At 33.8% G+C, this 25871-nt stretch overlaps 1 protein-coding gene across 5 annotated transcripts in view; it reads right to left on the reverse strand.

The window, feature by feature from the left end:
• Positions 1–25871, reverse strand: part of PIGN (phosphatidylinositol glycan anchor biosynthesis class N) — a 142475-nt gene that overhangs the window by 57220 nt on the left and 59384 nt on the right. For all 5 annotated transcript variants that reach the window (XM_030926073.1, XM_030926076.1, XM_010388814.2 and 2 more), the window contains 6 exons: positions 11935–12013; positions 10496–10678; positions 6954–7093; positions 4076–4175; positions 3879–3971; positions 2602–2693 (listed from right to left, as the gene is read on the reverse strand). In XM_030926073.1, coding sequence (XP_030781933.1) covers positions 2602–2693; positions 3879–3971; positions 4076–4175; positions 6954–7093; positions 10496–10678; positions 11935–12013 — 687 coding nt within the window. The remainder of the gene's footprint in view (positions 1–2601; positions 2694–3878; positions 3972–4075; positions 4176–6953; positions 7094–10495; positions 10679–11934; positions 12014–25871) is intronic.

The raw sequence follows: 25871 nt of genomic DNA on the forward strand, positions 1-25871 counted from the left end.
GATATTTACCGAACACGTATCAGATGGAACTATGAGACATCTTACTCTAATACAGAACCTCTCAGTCATTTGGCTTAATTAAGAGGAAGTAGCAAAAAGGGTACATTTTAAGATTTTTAAGAAAACTTTTAAGATTTTAAGAAAACTTAAAATCTTAGGATCAAGATACTGCTGGATGGGACTATTTGCAACTTCTCCCCACAATTTTTTAAGTATGTCTACCTTACTTTTAAAATTTAATTTTTAAAAATTTTAGGCATATCAAATACTATAATATTTAGCCTGAATTGGGCAAATTTACAAAAATTTACAATATAAAACATAACTAAACAAGTATATTATCAGTATCTACAACATGTATTTTGTGATTATGAAACTTACTCATGCAAAAAGTATCTACATATATAACCCGTATTATTTCTAGTAGGAGAAACAGCTCCCTTCTGTGACAGACCCTGGTATTTTCCTCAGCTGCTCCTGGCTGAGGGAAGAGGTAGGCTGTGGTCACATGGGTGGCATGCAGGTGAGGTATTTGTACAGTAATGAAACAACAAATTACACCTTTCAAGCACACCAGGTATAGTATGTTTCCTAAAGTCAAAGGTGACTGATACCAGGGAAATGGTGCCCTATTGTTGAGCTCTTTCTCACCTCCTTAACATCTGAATAACATAGTACAGCCAAAATGATGCTGAGGATGAAATCCGGAACCCAAATAGAACTAAGAGAAAAGGAACTGGTTGAAGAGAAAAAAGAAAGAGCAAAAAGCAGAGCTGGACACCTAAGAAGAATGCAAAGCAGGAATCGCCAGAAAAATGCTTGACGGTTGTTGCTGATACTTCAAATACAATCTTTGAGAATCCTAAGGAGAAAGGTAATCATATATTCAACATGGATTATCATTAAAATTTAGGAAAAAATAGTCACATATGATCAAGATTCTTTGCTTTTTCTTTTTCTCTAAGTTTTAAAATAATTTGGTATTTAGACGTATTGGCATATGTTTTTACTTTAGAACACTGGAGTACCAGACATTACAACTATGTTGTACAAATTTGCTTTTTCCTTTAATTGTATCCTTAAATGTTTATAAAATGACATCTTTGTAATTTTCTGAAGAAGGGAGATGCTGTGACAGACGAAAAGGAGAGTAGAAGTTTCCCCATGAAGCAGGAATCAAAATAAGTAAGTTGCAAATACAGCTAGTAGGATAAACTTAAAATCACTGAGCAATTTAAATTTAGAGGGAAACAATACAATTTTCTAAAATATAAATTAGATTTCTCATATTTTAACAAGTTTATTTGCTTCCCACATTCATCCTTAATAGAATATGCAAGTGGCAAATTTATACAATTTCCTTCCCTTTTAGCATATGTTACATTCTGCTCAACTATGCCAATACTGCTTGAGCAGGACTGATAGGCAGAGACTGATGAAGGGAAGGAAAGGGGCTTTATAGAAACATTACAAGAGCTTACAGAGCAATCTGAATCAAGAAATAAATGAAAATATTTGAATTCATTTTCTCACATACTACTTGTAGGTTATGAAAGTTGCAAAATATTTTGACTTAGCAACACTCTAATGAAGTATGGCTTAGATAGTATGGTGTTGGAATTCAATACAATTATTTTGAGCTCTGCTAATAAATTGACTTCCTGGGATAACTCCTGATCTATTCCATATTGGTAGTCTCATATAAATAGGAGAAAATGTATAGAATCTCATAAATCAGCGCATATTTTTACAAAATATTATTTAGCTAATCTTCCTTGATTTAAAAATATATACCCTTATCCATTACAGATTTGGTTAAAATGTTTTAAAAAATGCTTATAGTGTTCTGAAGAAAGTAACAAAGATGATTTAATTTCTAATTCCCATGATTAGAAAATAAGAGAGGAAATGTTAAATGAAATAATGATCATACACACATTCAAACAGCCCATAATTTACTTGACAATAAAGTGCAGTTAAAAGCAAAGGTAACCAGTTATTTTATAGATTTATTTAGGTCTATTGAAGAGAAATAAATATAGTAGCATAGTAAGGAATTTAGGTAAGATATGCAGAATTTTCAAACAATTTGGCTAAACATGGGAAAGCTGGCAAGGTAAATAGAGTTTCCTCCCACAGAGATCTTTACATTCAATTTAGAATAGCAGAAAATTTAATTTTTACATGACATTTTAGCGTGGACATGATTGAAGCAAAGAGGGCGAACACAGTATCTTTGAGACCTTTCTGTTTTGGCAACAGAACATTTTTTCATATGAAACTAAAACTTTTACTGATTCTTCCAAGTATAAAAGAAAGAAAACCTTGTAGACTTAAACAAACAAAAAAAAATGGGGGGCATTTTAAGTTATCAGTGGCATAATTTCATTATGAAAGCCCGGAAGCACTTACTAGGAGGTTAAATGACTCTTAGAACCTAGGCTAAAATCATGACTAATGGTTTGATATTGGTATTTTAAATTCCCATTAGTTTACGTGATTTTAAATTCTTGACCAAGATTAGGTTCAAATTTTACAGTGTTAATTGAGGAAAAAAAGAAACTGTATTGAAAAGAAAAGAAAATACAATATTATTCATACACTAGAGAGATGTCTGGCTTTCGACCTACAACCGGCATCAGTGGGAACACCGCCAGGAGCACAGAGAAGAAAGCCCAACTCAGTGAGGTCACCTAGAATCAAGAAGAAAGTTATCTTTAGACAAACAGGGTATAGAAAACTATCATTAGTGTTTCACAGACTATATGACTGTGACGGTAAAAGGAAAATGCAAAACCTTACAGCTATTTATTATTTTATTTTTCAAATACTTTCTAGCAGAATCAACAGCTAACTACTTTAAAAAGTAATAGTTACTATTTGTGAAGGATCTGTTGCATAGCAGGTATAGTATTAGGTATAATATGAGCATTTTCTCATTTAATTCTCACAATAACCTCCAGAGGCAGGTATTATTCTTCCCAATGCATCAGATGATGAAACAGAGCTCAGAGAAGTTAAAATATAAGTAGTACCAGGTCCATGACAAGTAAATAAAATAACCAGGATTTAAACCTGCATAAAGTGCTTCAATTTATGTTAGACCATGTATTGATGAAGACATCTATAAAAAAGGTGGCCTACAATAATCATCAAACAATTGAGCCCAGAAGGAAAATAAGTAAAACTACTTTTGTAATTAGATTAAGATCCCTCACAAATTAAAAGATCAATAATCCCATTCATTGAAGTTTTTTAAATAAATTCTCAGAGTAGAAAGAAGATATCTTCCTGCTACTTCTATCAAAAAGTATGAAAGTGGAAATAGGAGAGCATTCTTTGTAGAAGCACATTGTAATTCCCTACCTCGCTGAAGGAAGAAAATCAAGACTCAATATATTTTAATAATTTAATAATTATATATCTATAATAAATACATACTTCTCCAGAAAACAAAACAAAACAAAACAAAACAAAACTGAGTGGTTCAGAGTAAGGAGGGAGATGTCTCCTGTGACTCAAGTTCAGAGTGCAGACCCCTAAGCCACTGGGCTGTGCTGCTCTGGGCGACTCCTCTCCTGGTCCATTATCAAGATATTTGAAGCGAAACAAATCCAGGAAGTGCTTCAGAGATGGACATATCAGTACAACTTGTATAGCACCTCAATTACCACATAACTGGCCCATTTTGATGTGAAAGTCTAAGTGAATTACTGAAACCTTACAGGTAATGTCAGTCATCCTATCAATATGACCAGGCTCTTTTATGTAAAAACACATTCTACCCTTTTCTTTAAAAATAAACAGTTCCTTAAGTTACATACGTGTCAAAACAAAGTAGTTACTAATCTGTCCTATGTCAAAATGAGTACTCATACCTTTGCTCGAGTCCACAGCCGAGTGAGAAATGGCCAAACCGCAAAGGCAGTAAGTCCAGCAGTAAGCATATAGCGGTAGAAAAAACTGAGAACCTAGTAATGTATTCCAAAGAAGGAATGAAAATTAAGGTCATTTAGAACTAGTTAAAAATATATGAAAGAAATGTGCAAATGTTGTAATCTGATAAGTTACTTACTAATACTTCAATGCCCAAGGTAAAGACTAACAGGTACCCAACAAAATGGCTCAAAGGATAGGTCAACAGTGACGTGACAAGGTCCTGAATAACTTGACATCTGTTTCAAATAAAAAGACTGATTGAATTTTAAAGTTAGGTCATACATAGTATAAAAATACAAACTTTGCACAAAGCTAAAAAACTAGAGAATTTTCCATTTATAGATTATTCAAAAACTAAAATAAACTCTAACAGATTTGTTTCAAGGGCTTTACTTACCTAATTTTTTTTTTTAAATCTAGAAGTATTTTAGGGAAAATATAATTTCTGAATTAATTTGAAAATGATCGGCCAGGCGCAGTGGCTCACACCTGTAATCCCAGCACTTTGGGAGGGTAAAGAGGGCGGATCATCTGAGGTCAGGAGTTTGAGACCAGCCTGGCCAACATGGTGAAACCCCATCTCTACAAAAAATACAAAATTAGCCAGGCTTGATGGCACATGCCTGTAATCCCAGCTACTCGGGAGGCTGAGACAGGAGAATCGCTTGAACCTGGGAGGTGGAGGTTGCTGTGAGCTGAGATGGTGCCATTGCACTCCACCCTGGGCAACAAGAGCAAAACTGTGTCTCAAAAAAAAAAAAAAAAAAGAAAAGAAAAGAAAAGAAAAGAAAAAAGAAAATTATCACAAAAGTTTGCTTGGTTTTTATAAGCATTAATGACAATAAATGAATCTCGTTTGATCTTAGTTTAAATATGGGTTCATACAATTACAGATGCAACATCAGATATAAAACACAATAAATCCAAATGCATATAAACTGAAAAATTTTTTAAAATTCACCCAAGTAATCCTATATTTAAATCTTAATGAAATAAAGGTAGGGTTTCCTAATCTAGTTAGGGAAAAATCTTAATTACATTTTTTAACTGAGCTAAATAACCTTTTCCAAACCCAATTTAAGATGCCACTAATTGTACACTAATTATAATTAGGTGAACTCATCACCATCAAAAATGTATTCCATACTTGAGTACTTTTTACATTTTATCACTAGCAAAAAAAAGTTAACATTTGTAGTGCATTATTAAGTAAGTAATTTTAGAAGGTCAGTATCATTTGGTTTACGACCTTTCTCTGATTGAAAGCAACGGCTACAGAATTTCATCAAAACGATGAAGGTGCCATGTAGGAAAGAAAAGCTAACACCAGTCAAAAGGGAATTTTTCTGTTATTCTTAACAATGAATAAGCACACAGAATCAAGAGATAATTTTGTAAAATCATTTAGAAGATTGTGAATTTTTATGTCTTTTTCCTATATAATCTATCAAAAAGATAAAGATAGGGCACAACATACTTTCAAAATCATGTTTTCCCTTAAAATTTAAATATATATGTTTTCTTCATATAGGACATTTAATAATTCAGGAGAGGTTCTGTACTAGATACGATTTTCTGCAAAGACAAAACATTTTGTTCTAAAAGTTTAAAAACCAGACTAAATGATATTTTTAAAAATTTGAGGTAAATATGCATATGCAACAATCCTATTCCTTTCAAATGGAGAGGTAACAGTATGTTATTTGATCAATGTCTTTTTGTCTTATAGTTAATATTTTAAGCATTTTAATATTGATATTAATTTTTGATATTTTTAAGTTTTTTTTTTTTTTAAGACAGAGTCTCACTCTGTCACTTGGGCTGGAGTACAGTGGTGCAATTTTGGCTCACTACAACCTCCACCTCCTGGGTTCAAGCAATTCTCATGCCTCAGCCTCCTGAGAAGGAATGACAGGTGCATACCACCACGCCCAGCTAATTTTTGTATTTTTAGTAGAAACATTTTGCCATGTTGGTCAGGCTGGTCTTGAACTCCTGACCTCAAGTGATCTGCCTGCCTCGGCCTCCCAAAGTGCTGGGATTACAGGCATGAGCCCCCGCGTCCAGCCAACTCTGAAATATTTTTAACATGTCATGTTTTAAAAGATGGAAGAAGTAGTCAAAGTTAAAGTTAAGAAAAATTAGAATAAAAGTATGCATAGTGTCAAGACGCACGTGTTAGGCCCAACCTGGGGGATACCCTTATTATATAACAGGCTCTCATTCTTTCATTGACTTTAGGGGTCTGGTTTGCTCAGAAAATATGTTGATATCCACGACTAAGTTTAAATTGCAGATTACTGGTGTAAAAACAGAAACCAGTAAGATCTGCAGCGTGACTCTGGCTGCCAGTGAGCACGAACTAGTACTCCCTTCTAGTGGTTTTATTAAAAGTGTTTGAAACTGGCCAAAGAGCCTTACTTCTAATTTTTCTACAATGTTAACAATACACTCTATTTTAAGTACAACCTGTGAGGAAGTACTTATAGGTAAAACCATAGCACATGTGAAAAATATAGACTAATTTCTGTGTGTAAATATTACCATATTAGGTTTAACTACAAAGTTTAATTTATCTATATCTATAAGATCGCTAGGAAAGGAGGAGTCAAAATGTATGGAAATAAAACATGCAAATATCTTTGTCAAATATGAAGATACATTGGAATCTGAGATGATGACACAAGTTCAAAATGCAAGTTAGTCTAGGCATAGTATGATCAATATTAATCGTTACTTCTATTCCATTTTCTCTATAAAAGATACACAAAGAAGTGAACACTGCCACTTCAGAAAAATAAAGATGAAGTCAAAAGGGAAAGGTATAACAAAAATAATGTTTATATCCTATCCAACATTTATACAGTTATAAATGAAGTGAGAGGATTGGAGATTTGAAAGTACAGTATTATAAATATCTTTGATGACTTATGGTATAGAAATCGAATGCATTTTAAATACAGATTTAATTGTCAATGAAGTAAAAAAACAAGGCAGCAAGATGCATTACTTACTCTCTTAGAACTGCATACCATATTGGCACTGGCAACAAACCGTATACATAATATGTCCAGGGACACGCTTGAATCAGCAGAAAAAATGCTACTAAAATGCCAATAGCTACAAAACTACATGGCAGGAGATGGCTTGGTTTCTGAAAAATCAAACAAAACATTGAAACACTTCCAAACCAATGGTAATTGATAGGTTTTAAAAGAGATTTTATAAAGTGAAGAAAACCTATGACTTTCTTTCAATGGTTATACAACTAGATAATTAATCAAAGAGCTGCATTAAGACAAGGAAAAATATATTATTTGAGGAGCATATTAGAAAGGAAAAACCTAGATAACTGGGAATTGTTGCAATTAAGCAATTCTCAACTTAAAAGTAACTATGGCCTTAAAGTTTGTTTGCAAGTAACTTGTTCAGAATTCTGAACATGTTTCCTTTTAGGAATAATTTTATAAATGTTGATTGAGTTCTCTGGATAACTTGCAAAAGCCTATTTAATCCGTAATAAGGTATGGGACTTAATTTTCATTTGGAACAATGTCCTATCTATTCAAGCTCCAACGTGACAGGCTACCTAAGCTTCTCTCTCGATTGCCCAACAAATAGAAACTTCATTCAGTCATATGCACTATTCCCAATCATCTGCCAAAAAAGAGAATTCATCAACGTAATTCACTACTGATAGTCTCCATGGTGTAAGGATCAGGGACTTTAAGTACAGGAGATTATCCTAGATAATCTGGGTGGACCTGATTCAATCCGTTGAATAGCTTTAAGAGCAAAACTAAGGGTTCCCTAAAGGAGAAATTTTACCTGTTGAGTGCAGCTTCAGCTCCTGCTGGTGAGTTCAGTCTGCCTTTCCTGACAGCCTGACCTGTGAACTTAGGACTTGCCTAACTAGGCCCCACAATCACATAAGCCAATTTCTTATACTACATCTCTTAATATATATTGCCTCCTGGTTCTGTTTCTCTGGTTTTTATTGATTGACGTACCAATTCATCACTAAATAAAGTATAAATGCTATAGTCCAGCATTTGAAGCCTTTGATTACTTCAGCCTAATCTATATTGTATTATTTCTTATCAGTCCCTCGAACAAACCTCCCACATTCTACACAAAGTGAACTATTTATTTTGAAGGAAGCATGGCGTAGAAAAGACAAAGAATTCAAGTATCAGAAAATGTGGGTTCTGTCATTTAAAACCCATGTGTCCTTGTGGAAAACATGTAATCTTTCTGAGCCTAAATCCTTCCATCTGTATTATGAGAATCATAACCACCAATATTTAGGGTAGTGTTAAGCCTAACTAAATAACTTATGTAAAGCACCCAGGGCAGTCCTGGAACAGTAGGGCTCAATACATATTACTATTATCCCAGCATAATAGTACATCTTCCCAAATCTGCCTCTGTTTACATCATTCAATTTGCTTTAATTCTCAACCTCTCCCTAGATTCTGACTGTTAAACTCCCACCAAGACTTACTTTTTCCTGTTATTGTCACCCTAAAGTCAGCTCTCATATTTAAAATGTGATAGTCTTTTTATTATCCCAAACACTTAACATATCTTCAAGTTTTCTTTTGTAGTCGAGTATAGATACAGTGACCTATGCCTGGTAAGGTGGTCATATGTGTACATCTCTTACCTACTTTATTAAATTCTAAGCTCCTTGATGGCAGATTCTGAATCTTATATTTCTTTTATAGCCTAGACAGCAAGCTTGTCCAGTCTGCAGCCCACAGGCCATGTGTGGCCCAGGACAGCTTTGAATGTGGTGCCAACACAAATTCATAAGCTTTCTTAGAACACTATGAGGTATTCTGTAAATTTTTTTTAAGCTCATCAGCTATTACTAGTGTATTTTATGTGTGGCCCAGGACAATTCTTTTTCCAATGTGGCTTAGGGTAGCCAAAAGATTGGACACCCTTGCCAGCATCTAGCATTGTATCATATACTCAATTAAATATTGGCTGTATTATCAGATTAATGAATAAAGAAGAACTATCAGCTATGAAATCTTGTTAACATATCAATATAAAAACATATTTTTTCTCAATAAACTGAATATCAGGATAAACATGAAAAGGCAATCTCTGGCCCAAGACTGCTCTGGATTGAAGTCTCAGTCCCTCACATGCTAGCTGAGTGGCCTTTAATAAGTAACTTAATCCTCCTCAGCTTCAGCTTCCTTTTTTGTAAACATAAATTATGTCTACTTCTAGCACTGTTATGAGTTCTAAGAATGCCTAGATATAATTCCCATTCCTGCCAATTTCACATACACTCAAATAATTAAAATTACTTGGGGGAAATTATTTAAGATACATTAAAGCATTATACAAAATTATAATAAACACTAATGGCCTTACTTCCATTACAGAATAATAAAATATAAAAGTGGAAAAGTTACCACTGGAAATATCTGCAGACTATTATTAAAAATATACCACCAGGATATATTACTTTTTAAAGAACTTGAACATGGTAATAATCATTAAAGAGAATGAAGCAAAGGATATGAAAGTGGCATATTCTCCCTGGTAAATGATAGTTAGAAATATATTTTAACAGAGTAAAGTGTTTTAATGTAGCAAAACCATATATGTACTGTTATATTGTCTCAGCAATATGAAGTATCATTAAAGAGATTTTTTTAATTTTTATTTTTTCAATGAAAGCATAAAGTAGGAACAAATTCTTAAAATAAGAATACATGGAAAGGTCTAGAAATCTGCATTTTGAGAAACTTCAGAAAGTTAAAAGAAGGTGAGAGTAATTTAAAAATGTATACATCATTTAAGAAGAAACATTATGAGCAAATAATTTTATTGCTTTCTAGCTCCTAAACTTTTAATATCAGATAAAATTAAATACATTGTTTTGAAGTAGTTTTCTGACCACTTGTACTAGAAAGATATGGAATACTTATAAAATGCTAGTTATGGCCGGGCGCGGTGGCTCAAGCCTGTAATCCCAGCACTTTGGGAGGCCGAGACGGGCGGATCACGAGATCAGGAGATCGAGACCATCCTGGCTAATACGGTGAAACCCCGTCTCTACTAAAAAAAATACAAAAAACTAGCCGGGCGCGGTGGCGGGTGCCTGTAGTCCCAGCTACTCCAGAGGCTGAGGCAAGAGAATGGCGGGAACCCGGGAGGCGGAGCTTGCAGTGAGCTGAGATCCGGCCACTGCACTCCAGCCTGGGCGACAGAGCGAGACTCCGTCTCAAAAAAAAAAATGCTAGTTATAAAATAAAACAGAAGATCAACACCGTTAATAACATAGGAGCACTTAAATTACTTACACCTCTATCTTTATAGCTTTCTTAAGTTATAGGATCATTATTATCAATATATCTTTTTCTCAACTGAAGAAAGAGATAACCGAGGAAAAATCCAATACAATAAAAGCAAATGAAAGATAAACAAGAGTTATCTTAGAACAAGGACTTGCACATCCTATAAACTCATTACACTGGATTCAGTACTAGTGATTTTATATCATCATCTGAATCTTCACATTTTCTAAACGTACCTTAACTTCTTTACTAACAGCTTTTATAAGGTTGGAATGAGACTTCATGATCAACAAAGAAGCATAAGATATCCATCCCACAAAACCAATAACAACATTGATGCCCAAAAAGAATCTGTCATATGTGTGATAATAGGACAATCCTTTCAACGCTAGATGAATTAGCTCCTTGCAAAGGGAGACCTATGGAGAAAAAAACATATATAACTTGCTAACAGAAAGAATAAGAAAACCTACATTTTAAAGAAAGGAAACTTTTAAATTCCTAACAGCCAAACCGTTGTATTAAAATTAGTGAATAACTGTAGATGATGGATTAAGAATAGATTTTAATTGTTCGAGGATCTTCTTTTAAAGTATGAGAAAAATTCGGAATAAAGTGAACTTTTTAATCTTAATAAGAAAGGGCATTTTAAATGTAAACTATTTGTGTTGTATATGTGTGTTTGTGGAAATGGTCTTCAGATAACTCATAAAAGAAATGAAGGCTCTCTAATGTAGGTCCCAAACAATGATAATGGCCATATTTATATTTTTTACTTTCTCATATGGGATTACTCAAATCAGTTATAAAACATCATTAAGTAGCTTAATATTTTACAGGAGAAGACTAGCTTATCATTTTAAAACCGTCAAAGAAAAGCATTAGAAATGCACGAATTGGCAATTATTTAGGCAATTTTAGAAATGAAAACAGAATTCTTTTCTACTTTAAAATTAAATGACCATTTAAAAAGAAAAATTAATGAAAAACATAGTGAGATAGGAGTTTGGAAGAGTCCAAGTTTCAGCATGAATCATTAGACTTTTAATAATGTATAGATAATTCTGAGTGGCAAACATATAGTGTTCTATAACATTACACATAAGTAGGGTGACAAAAACTTGGCATCTATTTTCTCATTTTAAAAAATGGTAATAGTTCATTTCTAATGCTAACCTTAAAAAATGTGGGCTGGGTGTGGTGGCTCACGTCTGTAATCCCAGCACTTTGGGAAGCCAAGGCAGATGGATCACCTGATGTCAGAAGTTTGAGACCAGCCTGGCCAACATGACAAAACTCCGTCTCTACTAAATATACAAAAACTAGCTGGGCGTCGTAGCACATGCCTGTAATCCCAGCTACTCAGGAGGCTGAGGCAGGAGGATTGCTTGAACCTGGGAGGCGGAGCTTGCAGTGAGCCGAGACTGCGCCACTGCACTCCAGCCTGGGCGACAGTGACTCTGTCTCAAAAAAAATTTTTTTTTACCCATAATATTAGCTGAAATAAGAGAGATATGTCCATTGCTAAAGCAGCTACTCAGGAAATACAATCCTTCCTTGAGGGCTCAAGAAAGCTCCCTGGCCTGTCTACTTTGCTCTCCATTGCCATATTTTTCTCCTCCCCATCCCCAAAATGATAATCAGCTATTTATGTCTATAAGGCCAGTATACTTACCACTTCGTCAAACTTTCTGTGCTTTATATAAGATCTTGCTTTTCTTAAAATGTTGAACTGTTTGGAATCAGAAAGCAGTCTATAAAAAAAAAAAAAAAAAGAATAGGTTTAAAGGGTTTCCTCATTCCAAGTAGATATTTCTTTTCTTTCCCTTAATTAAAAAAGACAGTGAAAATTACAAAACAACAAACAAAACAAAACAAAAATCAAAGAAAAAAACCCGAATTGTACTGCTGTTGGTTCTCTGAAGTCTTCCAGAAATAGTTTATAGTTAAATTTGGTTTTCTTGACTCAAAGTTTCAAATGCCAAATTACATTTATGAAAGTCAAATAATCCATCATTCTGAAGAAATGTAATACTCTGGCTAACAAAGAAATTCTGATTAAATGGAAGTAATTAACAGAACACCAAATGTATGGTATGAGCTCTGCCACTCAGTTGTCCTGTGCTCACGACAGACTTCACATGATTGAGGACAGATCCATCAATGTACTTTTTATCCCTGAGCCAAACAGGGCCTGAGAATTCTCATTATCAAAGAGCTCCAGGCAGAACCTAACCATCATTGGAAGTTAATGAATAATTTGAACCCATTTGCTATTTTTATACTATATCATATACCTTCTTCGTTCCTCTTTCATTTCTCTTTCCACCATTTCCCTGTCCTGTTTTACCACAGCAGAAGCGTTAAATACACAAGAGAAATACTCCTAAAAAATACTGCATAACCCAAAACTACATAAAACAAAAGTCATTAAGTTTATGGAATGTAGAAATTGAGGAAATATAACCAGAATTTAATTGCCTTAATGAAATAAATCGATACATTTAAATTCAAATTTGAATATATGCTGCTTAACTAAAACCTACATGTCTAAAATGAATGCCTTTACATTTTTAAAATGCATGCAAAGTTATTTAAGGCTATATTAGGTTGGATCACATGACATTGATGTTTTATAGGCCAAAAACTACTAAATTAAATATTGGCAATTGTACACGGGTCAACATAATATAATCACTTATCTTCTTTCTACTTGGCTCAAGTAGTCTCTGAAGAGATAGGACTGAGACTTGTACAAAGTAAATCTTTTAAGCAGTAATTATTAATTTGGGAGGGGGAAGGTCAGAGACTTCTTTCAGAATCTGAAACTCTTGTCTAGAAAATGTACATAATCCAAAATTTAAAATATAATTTCAGAAAATTCACCCAGAAGCTTATCTATGAACTCCCTCAGAGTTCTATAGGATACTCTGATTAAGCATCTGTGCTTTGGCTTGGGACAGTGGCTCATGCTTGTAGTCCCAGCACTTTGGGGGACTGAGGTAGGAGGACCACTAGAGGTCAGGCGTTCAAGACCAGCTTGGGCAACAAAGCAAGACCTCATTTCTACAAAAAATAAAAAAAAGGATCTGTGCCTACTCTAAGAGCTCCCAGATATTCCAACTTATGGGAACCCAACCACACTAGATTCTCATGTTGCAGACTGCAGAAAAATTCCCCACCACTGGACTCACTGGGATTTGGAGGGAAAAGGTGCCAGGAGGCAAAAACACATGAAAAAAAAACCAAGTTACTTTAAAATGTTGCTTTGATCCAGTTCTCTGTCCCTTCAGACACCATACATCTTGAAGTGTTTTCCCAGAAGCCTTAGTATAGCAATTACTGTGCCAAAGTGCACAGGCATTTTTTGGAAGGCTATATCTAAGTTGAGTTTCCCAAATTTCCATAAAAGCTTTCTAGTTGACCTCCTTCCTCTTGCTCTGATCCACTCAGCTTCCTAAAATACTGATTGCATCCTCTCACTTACAATTGATATGGGCATCTCACGGTCTGCTTCATCAATTCTAATCTTCCTGGACTACTGATGACCCTCTGCTGCTACTTCACTTAATTTCCCATTATCGCAAATGTGTACCCTCAGCTGCATAATGGTGAAACTCTTCAAGCTTCACCTATCTGGAATCGTAAAGATCTTCCCCTCTTTGCTTTCCAAAATCAAATATTCACCATCCTTTATGGTCCACTCCAGATCTCACTTCACATCATTAGCACTTCAGTTAGTGGTCTAATGATCAGTTTATTTCTCTTCAATTAAATTTTAACCTCCATGTGGGCCAAGATAATGTCCTATATTCCATTAATATCCACAATAATACTTAGCAAAGTGCTAAAGCACATAAAATGAATCGATAAATCTTGATTACAATGCTATCAAAATATTGCAGACCTAAAAAAGGAAGAAAAATAAGAGACTAACATACATTGCCATTTGTAAGGTACCTAAAATTTTAAATAAAAAGAAAGAAAAAAAGCTTGTTTGAAGCTAAATTACTTAAGCTAAATTAACAGACATTCTGTTAAGTGAAGTCTTATGAAGAATGAGAGAAAAAAAGGAGAAATATTTACATTACATATTATGCTATGTTATATTATATTGGAAGTACTAAGGTAAAGAAACAGGAGTCAGGGTAATTTATAATTTTTCCTAAATGCACTATTTATAAACCTTGGGACATGCCAAAGGTAGACATATCAAAGATTTGCAATACATCTGGAATTCACCAAAATGTTTTACACAACCCTCACTGTATCACCATTACATTAAAAACTCTCATACACTTGTCCCCAAATATAAGTTTTGTGTTTAGCCCGGCCAACATGGTGAAACCCAGTTTCTACCAAAAGTATAAAAATTAGCCGGCTGTGGTGGTGCATGCCTTTAAACCCAGCTACTCAGGAGGTTGAGGCAGGAGAATCGCTTGAACCTGAGAGGCACAGGTTGCAGTGAGACAAGATCGTGCCACTGCACTCCAGCCTGGGCAACAAAGTGAGACTCTGTCTCAAAAACAAAAAAAAAGAAAAGAAAATATCTTGCCTGAAGCTTGAAGAGCAAAAAGACAGAAGAAAACTAAAAATTGAGAGGGGATATAAAGTAAATTTTCTTGGTACCACATACTTTAAATATAAAGAGGTTTTGTAAGAAATATAAAATCTAGAATATAGAGTACAATACATTCAGATTTATGTAAGCAAAACCAAATAACAACAAAATAAATGGGGGTTGGCAGGGGAGTAATTAAAAGAATGCCATATATGAACTAAAATGAACAAGGGAGATCTACACATATAAACATGGATAAATCCTGAAAACCAAACTAAATAGAAAAAAGAATTGTTAAATAAAATAGATTTTTAAAATAGGGATTCGAGTGTATTACATCATTTTATTCCCCCCCCCCCAAAAAAAAGAATCTAAATATGGTAAAATGTTAGCATTTTCTTAAACCTGAGTTGTGGGTACAAAAATTTTTATTATAGTCTCTATTCTTTTCAGCATACTTGAAATATTTTATAAATAAAACTTGAAATATAACAAGAAGGATATACATATATCATGTATACTTTTGTATTCTTATCTACTTCATCAATTCTATTCTATCAATTCTTATCTACTTCATCAAAGCTATTTTTTTTAGCTCCCACATATGAGTGATAACATGTAAAATTTGTCTTCTGTGTTGCTCTTATTTCACTTAACATAATGATCTCCAGTTCCTCCCATGTTGCTGCAAATGACAGGATTTCATTCTTTTTTTATGAATGAATAATACCTGCATCATATGTATATACCATATTTTCTTTATCCCTTAATCCACTGATGGGCACTTGGATTGATTCCATATTTTAGCTACTGTAAGTAGTACTGCAATAAACATGGAAGCACAGATTATCTTTTCAGTATATAGATTTCCTTTCTTTTGGATATTATTGGATATTATTTAGATTGTATTCTTGTCCATATGTATACATGATATATATAGATACATAATAAACTGCAATTTTGCCTCCAAAGGAAAAGACTGTAAGACTGGAACTCAGGAGGAAAAGTGACTTTTCATTATTGTTTGTATAAATTTTATTGTGTTCATGCATTACTTGTTCATTAACACTTTAAAATAAAATGACTAAAACACTAAGATTTAACCATAGCCTCTGGTTATGCCAGAGAAGCTTTGGGCATAGCAATGCTCCCACCAAGAACAACTAGAAAGCCCAATAAAATAAATTTGAAGGTACCAAAACAATCAAGTAATGAAAGGCGAAGATCCTAGAGAGAAGGAAACCACAGGGAAGTAATCCAGAATTCTCCAAACTGTAACTCTGAGGGAATCTACCATTCTTATTCTTGGCACAAAGCAAAAAGCTGAGAATTTGGGGATATAGCTGCTACCAGGAAGTAGAGAATCCAAGAGTCTTTGGCAATCTTGGAGGACTGGAGAGATAAAAAATAAAGTTTTTGGCTGCCAATGCAGCCAGAACTTGAGGACCTAAAAAGGAAGAAAAATAAGAAAATAATATACATTTTCATTGTGGATTTTTAAAAAAAGACATTTTAAAAGTGCATCTGGAATTTTAAACTAACACCTATTCTGAGGTGAAATCTTTAGAAGAGTGAGAGAAAGAGCTTTTATAAGAAAGAAATACTATGTTATACTATATTATTTGGAGAACTCAGGTAAAGAAAGAAAGGCCAAGTCTTGGTGAGAAAAGAGGTGAAAAAAAGGTAAATCTGACACTCATTTATGTAGAACAAGAGGACAAGAAGCTAAGAAGAATGCTCCTGAAAAGCAGACAGAAGTTTTGGTAGTCTGAAGACATACAAGAGACAAAAATTGGTATTCAGTGACCACCAGAGAAGAAAGGTTCTAGATAATACAAGGTCTGTATTGGGATCCCTGAGATACTACACTCTAAGAACAGAGATAAACCAGAGATCAAAGGAGGCTTAAAATTGCAGCACAGCCTTGAGTCAGCCACTACTCTTTCTGGCCATCAGAGGATAAGGTAAAACCTCTCTGGAGAAAAATGAAATAATCCAGAGATTCTAAAACTTTTAATATATAAAGATACATTATATCTTTAAAACTACCAGACTTACTAAACAAGACCAACTGAAAACTACCAGACTTAATAAACAAGACCAACTGAAAAAAAAAGAATAGAAACAAAGTCACAAATGATTTAGTTATTGGCATTATCAGGTACAGATGCTAAAATAATTATGGTTACTATGTCAAGAAGACAAGACAGAAAATTGTACCAAAGAATAGAATCTATTTTTTTTATAATCAAAATGGAAGTTCTAGAATTTAAAAACATGTAACAACTGAAATTAAGAACTCAATAACAGCAATCTAGACACAGCAGAAGAGAAATCTGGTGTAAATGATGACAGAATCAGTAGAAAATATCTTGCCTGGGCTGGGCGCGGTAGCTGACACCTCTAATCCCAACACTTTGGGAAGCCAAGGTGGGTGGATCACTTGAGATCAGCAGTTTGAGACCAGCTTGGCCAACATGGTGAAACCCAGTTTCTACCAAAAGTATAAAAATTAGCCGGCTGTGGTGGTGCATGCCTTTAAACCCAGCTACTCAGGAGGTTGAGGCAGGAGAATCGCTTGAACCTGAGAGGCACAGGTTGCAGTGAGACAAGATCGTGCCACTGCACTCCAGCCTGGGCAACAAAGTGAGACTCTATCTCAAAAACAAAAAAAAGAAAAGAAAATATCTTGCCTGAAGCTTGAAGAGCAAAAAGACAGAAGAAAACTAAAAAGATTATACAAATAGAATGCAAGTCATGATGAAACAGGTCTAATATGAATATAATTGGAATCCCAGAGAGGGAGAGATGGAATATGGCAGAAGCAATATCTGATAAGATAAAGGCCAAGAATTTTACAAAACTAATGAAAGATACTAATCCACAGATTTAAGAACATCTACAAACTCGAAGCAAAATAACTACAAAGAAAACCTTGTATGTGGGCAGGGCAGTAACACTGCTGAAAACCAGTCAAAGAGAAAATCTTAAAAGCAGCTGGGGGAAGGGGACAAATTGCCTTCAAACAAATGACAATAAAACAGTTGGTCACTGAACAGGAATGATGGAATGACATCCTTAAGTTGCTGAAAGAAAATAACTGACAATCTAGAATTCCACTTGAAAAGATGTTTCAAAAGTAAAGGTAAAATAATGAATCTTTAGACAAATAACAACAGAAAAATACCTTTCATTGGCAAATGCCCTTGAAAAGAAATGTCATATCACAGATAAGAAATACAGAAATGTGGAAAGGAATGAAGAGCAAAAGGCACAGTGAATATATGAGTAAATCTAAATAAATGTTGATAATACAAGGCAATAATAAGTTGAAATGTAGTAATATACTTATAACTGAAATATATAATAACAATAACGTCAAAGGTATGAAAGAAAGTTATTTAAAGTATTCTAAAGTCCTAGCAATGACTGGGAAGGGGCAGAGTACTAATTTACATTAATTTAATTTATATTAAACTAACAATGAGCCCAAAATGCTTGTTATAATCTTTAACATAACCATTAAAAGGATGTATAAATAACAAGCCAATATGTGGGCAGGGGAGGGCTGGAAAATTAAAATAATTTAAAATAGTTAATTAATCTGCAGAAAACAAAATAAAACAGAAAAAGGAACATAAAACAGATGAGATAAATGGAAAACAAACCCAAATATGTCAGTTATTATAGTAAGTATAAATGGTCAGAAAACACTAACTAAAAGAAAAAAAGTAGAATACTGGATTAAAAAAACAAGAACAACAAAGTCAATTATGGGCTACTTACGGAAGACATACCTTAAATATTAGAACATCAAAATGTTAAATGTGAAAGGATATAAGAAAAGACATAACACACAAATACAAACAATGCTGTTGTCATTATACTAATATAAGTCAAGGCACTGACTTTAAGGCAAAAGTCTTAAGGTAGGGTTAGGGCATTGGCAAGGGCATTTGCCAATGACACACTAGAATGCAAAGGCTAAGGTAATGCTGAGACATGCAAGGCACAATAGAAAGCCAAGGATATTTCTGAAGAAGAAAAGGCTACAACAGCAGCCAGCAGTGTCATTTTAGTCTTAGGAAAAGTTGTTCTAGTAAGTCACATAGAGAGTTGGCACCACACTTCCTGTGCCCAGACCTCAGAATTCACCCATCAAACCACAGAAGTAAAAAATTCCCATTCTAAACCTTATTCAGGCAATAAATCCAAGCACTTTACACATTTTTATCACTAAAAGCTGATAATTTATTGAATGTTATTCAATAAATATTGAATATTGTATTGTTATACATGAATTAACACATAAATTATTTATTCCATGATACAGAAAAGTTTCTACTTCTGAAGGGCAAAACCTTTTGCAGGGAATTCTATTTATCTGAATGGATGGTAAGAACATTTCCTATCTATTTTTTTTAGCTCCCACATATGAGTGAGAACATGTAAAATTTGTCTTTCTGTGTTGCTCTTATTTCACTTAACATAATGATCTCCAGTTCCACCCATGTTGCTGCTAATGACAGGATTTCATTCTTTTTTTATGAATGAATAATACTGCATCATGTATACATACCATATTTTCTTTATCCCTTAATCCACTGATGGGCACTTAGATTCCATATTTTAGCTACTGTGAGTAGTACTGCAATAAACATGGAAGTGCAGATTATCTCTTCAATATATTGATTTTCTTTCTTTTAGATATATATACCTAGTAGTGGAATTGTTAGATCATATGGTAGATCTATATTTAGTTTTTTGAGGAACCTCCATACTGTCTTCCATGGTGGTTGTACTAATTTACATTCCCACCAGTAGTACACAAGGAGTAGAGAGTAGACTGGTGGTTACCAGAGGCTAGAAGAGTGGAGGGGAGAAGGCAATGAAGAGGGTGGATTAATGGGTATAAATAATAGAGTTTGATAGAAGAAATAAGACCTGGTGTTCAATAGAGCAGTAGGATGACTATGGTTAACATTAATCTATTACACATTTCAAAATAGCTGAAAAAGAATAATTAAAAAGTTCCTGGTGTACAGAAAAGATAACTATTTAAGGTAATGGACATCCAAATTTCCCTGATTTGATTATATGAATGTATCATGTACCCCTAAAACATGTACATAATGTATCAATTTTACAAAGAAACTTTTCAAACTAAAATTCCTAGATTATTCATATAAGATAAATTTCTACTTAACTTCCTTATATTATTTTTATTTTGATTAATACTTCCTTTATAATATTCAGAATCCAACAGCACATTTTTATCAGTTCCCTCTTAATGAATGCATATGCCTAGCACTTCCTTGCTTCTAGGTTGATAGCACAAACAGTGACAAGGACATCTGGAGTGGATTCAGAATAGCAGCAAGATCAAATACAAGGTTGAAAATTAACTTTCCCTAAGGGAAGGCTGAAGAAACTACATAATTTAATATGGTGAAGAGAAGACTTCTGGAATGAAAATATGTTCTCAGATGCTAATAAAAAAGACCCTGATTAGTTATTCTTACTCGTGAAAAGTAAATTGATTTACTTGGTACAAGAATCTTTGTTCAGAGAACAGGCTTTCTTTTCAGGAAAGAAGTTTAAACATTGACACCAAAGAGTTTAGATTCTTTCCAGTTCCCTCTAGACCTATCTTTCTTCTTTTCCCAAAATAATACAAGTTTTAGATACAATATAGTATAATAAAGATAAATTATTCATCTATAAAGTCTCTGGGATATTTGCAATGTTAATTAACTCTCATGCCCTTATAAAGAATAAGCCAGCAATGGAATGTAAATTTTTGATTAACATAAATGACCATAACAGAGGCTGGGTGCAGTGACTCAGGCACTTAGTACTTTGGGAGGCCGTGACAGGAGGATTGCTTGAGGTCAAGAGCTCAAGACTAGTCTTGGCAACATTAGCCAAGCATGATGTTGCTCACCTGTAGTCCTATCTACGCAGGAGGCTGAGGCAGGAGGACAGCTAAGGCTCCAGTGAGCCATGACTGGGCCACTATACTGCAGCCTGGGCAACAGAGTGAGACTCTCTTTCTAAAAATGAAATTTAAAAAAATTAAAGACTATAATAGAAAAAAATCCTTAAAGCCTTAATAATTGCTGAAAAGTCACATAAGTGATCAAATCTGCACTTAAATGCCTACAAGATGGTGGAAAATGAGGATAATAAAAACATAAAAAGGAGGGACACTGTTCTACTGATGAGAAAAAACAAAGCACGTCGAGTGAAAAAGAAGGCACGTTAAGAACTAAATGGCTGGAAAAACCCTATCATGATATTAATTTGCTGATAAGAACTTTCAAAGAATATCATCATTTATTCCATAGACCAAATGGACTTCCTAAAATCAGGATGAAAATAAGAGTGAGGAAACTGAAAGATATTAGAAAGCAGTTGTACCATGAATATCCAATTCATTTCAGCTTTTGAATTAATATAATGAGAGTCTGAGAGCAAGTTAGTTTAACAAGAAAATATGGTATTATCCAAATCTATTCAGTTTTTGAATTTTAGATATTAAGGGAGAGTTTGAATAGTAAGGGGCATCTAATATGTGAGGAAAATTCGTTGGCATAGTGAGATTTCAGATAGGAAAGGATATTTGAATGCAGACAATGGGAAACTTAGGCCACAGAAAAAGGAGATCCACTAATTCTGTTGCATGTTATAGCTCATTATATCTTTTGCGACTATAAAAATGAAAAAAAAAAGTGAGATAAAACTGTATAGAAAAGATTTCTTAAAATTCTATTTTTATGAACTAATTATGAACCTTAATGCATGAAGGAAGCATCATATAGAGAGACTGAAACACTCAAATTTTCACAAAGGTGTGATGACATGAAACTTGTTGGCTTACCTCCCTGACAACTCTTTATTCAGAAATGGAATAACTTCTTCAGAATAAAAACTTACTATGTCTATATAATGAGCTGCCGGTAAGATCAGACTTTGAGAAAAATGATTAAATAAACCATAGCAACATTAGTAGACCAAGCATTCCACACAAATACCATTATTTACTATATTACTGAACTATACATGTGATCTAAATCTGCTTAAAAGAATACTTACCAATTTCACTAAATTTACTAATTTACCAAAAGATCTGAGGGCATTCCCTTTAAAAACATAAAGATACTAAATTACATAGCATTTGAGGCAGAAGGAATGGCAAAAAAAGATACCAGATTAGGAGAGAGACTGTCCAGATTCAAGTTTTAGCTGTAAATCTCACTAGCAAGGTAATGAAGGACTTGGGAGTTTCAGGTTTTTTATCTATAAAGTGGAGGAAAACCTGCTTCCCACAACTCACAGGTACCCGTGAATGATATGTGTAAAATGCAAATCTAACCATGCCTTAAAATCCACTACTTTGAGGACAAAGTACAAATGCTAAACCTGCCTATGAGGAGATATACGGTCCCTGCCCATTCCTCTTTTGCTCTTTCCTCCACTTCTTCAAATACCAGACATCATATGCCTTAGGGCTTTCTCCAACATGCTTTTAAATTTTTGTTGTGTTTCCTTTCAATGTGTGTGCATGGGAAAACAGGCAAAATTTATTTTGCATTTTGCCTATTTTTCTTTGCTAAAAATCTTTATGTCTCTTTATGCGCCTTTATGTAAACCTATTTCAGAAAACTATAAACTACAGAAATACTTCTCTTATAAAAATATTTTTCTCATCAAAAAACATGTAATTATTTTTAATAAATACAAAAAAGAACGAGTAAAAAATAAAAATCACTGCCAGAACACATATCTTACTAATGTTAGCATTTTTGGTTAAATTTCCTTTATATATCTATATTATTATTATATATATTACATTATTATATATATTATGTACACACACACACACACGAATTTTTAATGTAGTTGTAATCATACCAAAAGTGTAACTTTGTAAGCTGCATTTTGTTGATGATTATATTAAAACATTATTCTAAGACATATCAGAACCTGAAAACAACATTTAATAGTTGCATAGTCCATCTAGTAGACATGTTATTATTGTTCAATTATGTGGTTTTCCATCTTTTTGATTATAAGCAATCCTAGGATGAATACCTTGGGGCAAATAGTTTTTCACATTCACTTCCTGAAGTTCTGTATCACACGATGGAATTACTTGGTTAAAGATTTTAAATACTTTAAGGTTCTTGATAGAGTGGAATTTACTCTCCAAAAGAGTGATTATATACATGTATACTACAACAGCAATTTGTGTCCATTTAGCAACATAATCATATAAAAATCTTTTTTGCTAATTTCAAAAATGGAAAAAAGTATTTCTAACTTGAATTTGTTTTTCTTTGATAAATACTATGGTTGTATTTGGTATATATTCTATTACAAAAATACTTTTTTAAGTCTTGCTTTAAAATGGGATGTTAAATAAAGCTATAAAACTAAACTATCTTTAAATATTTTAAAATATGAATGAAAAACATGAAAATCAATGTTTTCATGACATCATACATAACTCACAAAGGATAATTTGGAAAATCTGAATAACAATTCTGAAATACAATAAAATTATAAAAGTTTTATGACTTACTAGTTGGTGATTACTAGAACCCACCAAGGGTTTTAGTAACCCAATTTTATAACAGTTTACAATTAAAACAGCATGAGAAAAAAATCTGAAAACAAGAATATCTGGGTCAGTCATTGTATTTGTTTTTGTCCATGCAATTTCCATTTTTATTAACAAACAACAGCAGTTTCAAAAATATTATGATATATATCACAAAATCCCATAAGACTTCACCTGTTTGTCCTAAGATTCTTTCAACATATATAACATTTAAATAACAATTAATTTATCATACTTTCTAGTGATCAATGCATTTTTCTACATTCTCCCAGATAAACTAAATATTGATGCCACAAATTCATGGTAAACACTATAGTGTTTGCAAACTGACAAGTTTATGTCATTTTTCTAAAATTTTACCACAGAAAATATCATTTTATATTATAGGTGCTGAGTGATTTATTAGGCTGGAACAAAAGAACTAGTGTAAACTATGATCAAGGAACATAAAAATCATTGTAATGAAATGCTTACATGTCCTTAAAAGATTCATGTGAACTTTTTAAAGTCTCTGCATCCCAATTTCATCATGCATTGAAAATCCATTTTATGAAATGTAAAAATAGGGAAAAACAATACTAGCACTTCTTAAGCTTTCTCCCTGTCCTTGCCCAGTATTCCAGTCTCTAGTATCCTTGACTGAGGGATTTCACCCAGCCTCACAGCATCAATTAATACTAGTGTATGGATAATTTCCAAAAGCTATATTGAGAGCCTGATTCCTGCTCCTGAGCCTTAGACTCAGATTTCCAACTGTCTATACAGTCACACCATGATGCTGTTCTACAGACAGCTCAAACTCAGCAGATCCACAACTGAACTTGGCCCTCTTCCTATGAGCAGCAGTTTAGTAAATCAAAATGTATGTCCAACATCTCCCAAAACAGGAAGTTTCACACTTCAATCCGTCCCCTTTCCCTTACACCTGGCCATTGACTAGCGCTTAATGATTCAACTTCCATTATACCTTAAATCCCTAACTTCTTTCCATTCCTATCTTGTCAATCCTAAAGCAGTATGTCTCAAGGAGGACACTGGGAAGGATAAATCTTACTCTGGTTAGTGGTAGATTCTGTGCCAGACAGCCTGGGTTCCATCCCAGCTTCAATGTTTACTAATTCTGTTATTTGGGGGAAGTATCTTTCTGATTCAATTTCCTCATGTGAAAATGAGATACAGGTGCTCCTCAACTTGAGTTGAGGCTACATCCCAATAAACCCATCATAAGTTGAAAATATCTTAAGTCAATGTCCATTTACACCTAACCTACTGAACATCATAGCTTAACCTAGCCTATCTTAAATGTACTCAGAATATCTACATCAGGTTACAGTTTGACAAAATTATCTAACACAAAGCCTGTTTGATAATAAAGTGCTGAATATCTCATGTAATTTACTGAATACTGTTGCTGAAGTATGGTTTCTATTGAATGTGTATAGCTTTCACACCATCATAAAGTTGAAAAATCCTAAGTCAAACCACTGTAGCCAAAGTATCTATAATAACAGTACCCACCATATCCGGCTGTTTTAAGAATTAAGCGAGCGAACACTGATACATTATTTAAAACAGTGCCTTGCATACACTAAGTACATAATAACTGTGGGCGGGCAGTCATGAGGAAAGTAATGGTGCAAGACCTCATCATTTGCTTGAATAACTGCAACAGTCTGGGTTTTTTATTGTTGTTGTTTTTTGGTTTTTTTTTTTTTGAGACAAGGTATTGCTTGTTCACCCAGACTCATGCAGACCCAGAATCATGCAGTGGCGTGATTGAGGTTCACTGGAGCCTTGACCTCCTTGGCTCAAGTGATCCTCCCACATCAGCCTCCTAAGTAGCTGGGACCTATATTCTGTGGCATTTTGCTTACTCCAATTATCCAGGCCCTAACAAACATACATAATAGTGGAAGGAGAAGATAGGACTGATGATGGAAATGGCAATTAAAAATACATGGCGCTATTTTCCCAAAAGAAAATGCATGGGAAACTACACATGGAAAACATACCAACAAACTTAAAAAAAAATCCCTATGAAATTTTCTAACTCTTGATTTAGGATATTTACCTTCTAAAACATTTTTTATTCCCACTTTTATAATGTCAAAAACATCTTATTATTCCCACAGGAATTATTCCTAAATTTGAAAATATCATATATAAAACAACTATACATCAAAAAATCACTATACTACTCATGACATTACAAAAATATATATATAAGATTCCTGAATTTCAAACTTGGGGAAAAAGATTTGATTATTTTCTTCCCCTCCTTTCAGACACTTGTGACTGGTGTGGCAAACTGAGGGCTTTCAGAGAAATCATCTTTGGAGATGATGAGATGTGCTTGTGGTAAAAAGTATAAACAAAGAAATGGCTAGAGGCCAGCCAGGAGGAATGCCAGAGAAACTCCTAAATGATC

Source organism: Rhinopithecus roxellana, chromosome 21 (assembly GCF_007565055.1).
Source record: "Rhinopithecus roxellana isolate Shanxi Qingling chromosome 21, ASM756505v1, whole genome shotgun sequence".
Taxonomy (NCBI): Eukaryota; Metazoa; Chordata; class Mammalia; order Primates; family Cercopithecidae; genus Rhinopithecus; species Rhinopithecus roxellana.